This window comes from Galeopterus variegatus, unplaced genomic scaffold (assembly GCF_000696425.1).
Source record: "Galeopterus variegatus unplaced genomic scaffold, G_variegatus-3.0.2 Scaffold904, whole genome shotgun sequence".
Taxonomy (NCBI): Eukaryota; Metazoa; Chordata; class Mammalia; order Dermoptera; family Cynocephalidae; genus Galeopterus; species Galeopterus variegatus.
Window position 1 is genome coordinate 240,256 of NW_007727015.1, and position 2,200 is coordinate 242,455.

General features: G+C 43.2%; 1 protein-coding gene across 1 annotated transcript in view; it reads left to right on the forward strand.

The window, feature by feature from the left end:
* The window catches only part of AMFR (autocrine motility factor receptor, E3 ubiquitin protein ligase), a 39,504-nt gene that overhangs the window by 4,018 nt on the left and 33,286 nt on the right, over positions 1–2,200 (forward strand). Inside the window, exons 2-3 of the mRNA XM_008573336.1 lie at positions 85–249; positions 1,564–1,716. Coding sequence (XP_008571558.1) covers positions 85–249; positions 1,564–1,716 — 318 coding nt within the window. The remainder of the gene's footprint in view (positions 1–84; positions 250–1,563; positions 1,717–2,200) is intronic.

Here is a 2,200-nt window from a genome sequence, read left to right on the forward strand (position 1 = left end):
TAGAAGCCAGCTTTTGTTATATTAACTTCTCTTAAGCTTTTAGGTTTAATGGTACTCAACCATTATAAACATTTTTCTTTTTAGCACCTCAAAGACAAGTTTTGGAATTTTATTTTCTACAAGTTCATTTTCATTTTCGGTGTGCTGAATGTTCAGACGGTGGAAGAAGTGGTCATGTGGTGCCTCTGGTTTGCTGGACTTGTGTTTCTGCATCTGATGGTTCAGCTTTGCAAGGACCGATTTGAATACGTGAGTTTTTAGCTGAGCTCTTTGCTTGCTTCATCCCACGTTTGCCAGGTTTGAATTTGTGTAACATGACTGAGCCACAGCAGGCATGTGTGGGGCAGCTCTCAAGGAGGAGACTTCTGGATCAGGTGCGCATTGCCTGTTTCACGAGGAACTTTCTGCAGCAGCCAAGGGATGCCGAATTATTGTCTCCTGGGGAGGTTTCCTCCCCAACCCTGTGGTCTATTATGTTATAGCCCACATGTGTTGAGTTCATCTACATGGACTGTTTTGATCACAGTGCAAGGAAACCTTGACATATAAACTGAATAAAGTCTGGTCTCTTCTAGATATTTTCTTTTCATGTCTCCTTCCATTGTTCCCCCTCTTACCCTGATTCTCAGAGCTCATCTTTCTGACTGCTTTATACTGTTTCCACTCCCGGGCTGGGACTGAATTAGCTTTCTCAGCTTCCTGGGTGAGGGAGAACTGAACCCTTTTCTGTCTGGGTGCAGATCTGCCTCTTGGCTTTACTCAGGTGAACCTTCAACTCCTTAGTGCTCCTACACTAATCCCATGGGTCCCAGGTAAACATGTACCTGCAGTTCTGCCCCTCAGTTGAATCCACTCCAAGGCCTTGTTTGCCCTGTCTTTACCCAGTCCGCGTGGATCAGGTGGCCCTTGCACCTCTGTGACTCAATCTCACTCTCAAAGCCTGTATTTCTTTCACAATTCAACCCCCATTCCAGGTCACAAACAGGAGCTTCTAACCTCCCAAACTAGTTTGTTATCTACACCTACTACCTGAGGAATCACTGCCCCAGGCCTTCTTTTCCAGCTGTTGCCTCTCCTCACATAATGTTAACATAACATTGTAATAGTAGTAAATCAGCATCTGGATTACATTTCAGTTGTCCTAGTGCTAATATACCTAGGAATGTCCTCCAAGTGAAGGAGGACTAGAGCAAGATTGAGAAAGAGGCACAAGGGAACATGGCTCTGTCCTGAGTCCTGTGGAATGTCACAAGAGAGAATTGCATACCCCTGGAAGATTGCTTCCTGAGGCTTCCAATCCCAGTGGGAGCAGGATCCTTGAAAATATGAGATGAAAATATAATGTATATTGTTATATTTGGTAAATTAAATGATACAGATCTCTAAATATCAGCTCATAGGCATATTCAGGTCATTAGAGAATTTGGACCATATGATCATGCGATGCTTTTCTGTGCTTAGCACAGACCCCCAAGCAAAGACTCCGTGATCGACCTCAAGTTTCTCAGTGAAGTTGGACACTGCTGTGGAGATTGAGCTGCCTTCCTGTTTTGTCTGTTTCAGCTTTCCTTTTCTCCCACCACACCCATGAGCAGCCATGGTCGAGTTCTGTCTCTGTTGATTGCGATGTTGCTTTCCTGCTGTGGCTTAGCCGTCGTCTGCTGTGTCACAGGCTACACCCATGGAACGCACACCTTGGCTTTCATGGCTGCAGAGGTAAGATGCCAGACATAGGGTTTGCTCTGACTGTATTCCTGTATATTTCCAAGGAAGCTAGAGGATTATCAACAGATTATTTTTCACCCATGAAGTGACGGATGGATATTTGGTCTTTCATCTTAAGCATTTATTGAATTCCTTTTTGTGTGTTGGATACTGGTACTGAATGCTTTTATGTATAGTATTTTCATAGTCCTTGCTACAACCTAATAAATAATTATGTTTCCCAACATATGTATAGTACTTACTGTATGCCAGGGATTGTTCTAAATACTTTACATGTATTGACTGACTCATTTTGTTATTTCTGTTTATGATGGGGACACTGAGGCACAGAGGGTGAAGTGAATTGCTTAAAGTTCCAGGGTGGCAAGGGGCACAGTCCAACTCCTTTTACTCCAAAGCAGGAAGGGCATTCCCCTTAAGATGTTATAAACAATGGTTGGTGGTGATTATTAATGAAATACTGTATAATTGATTT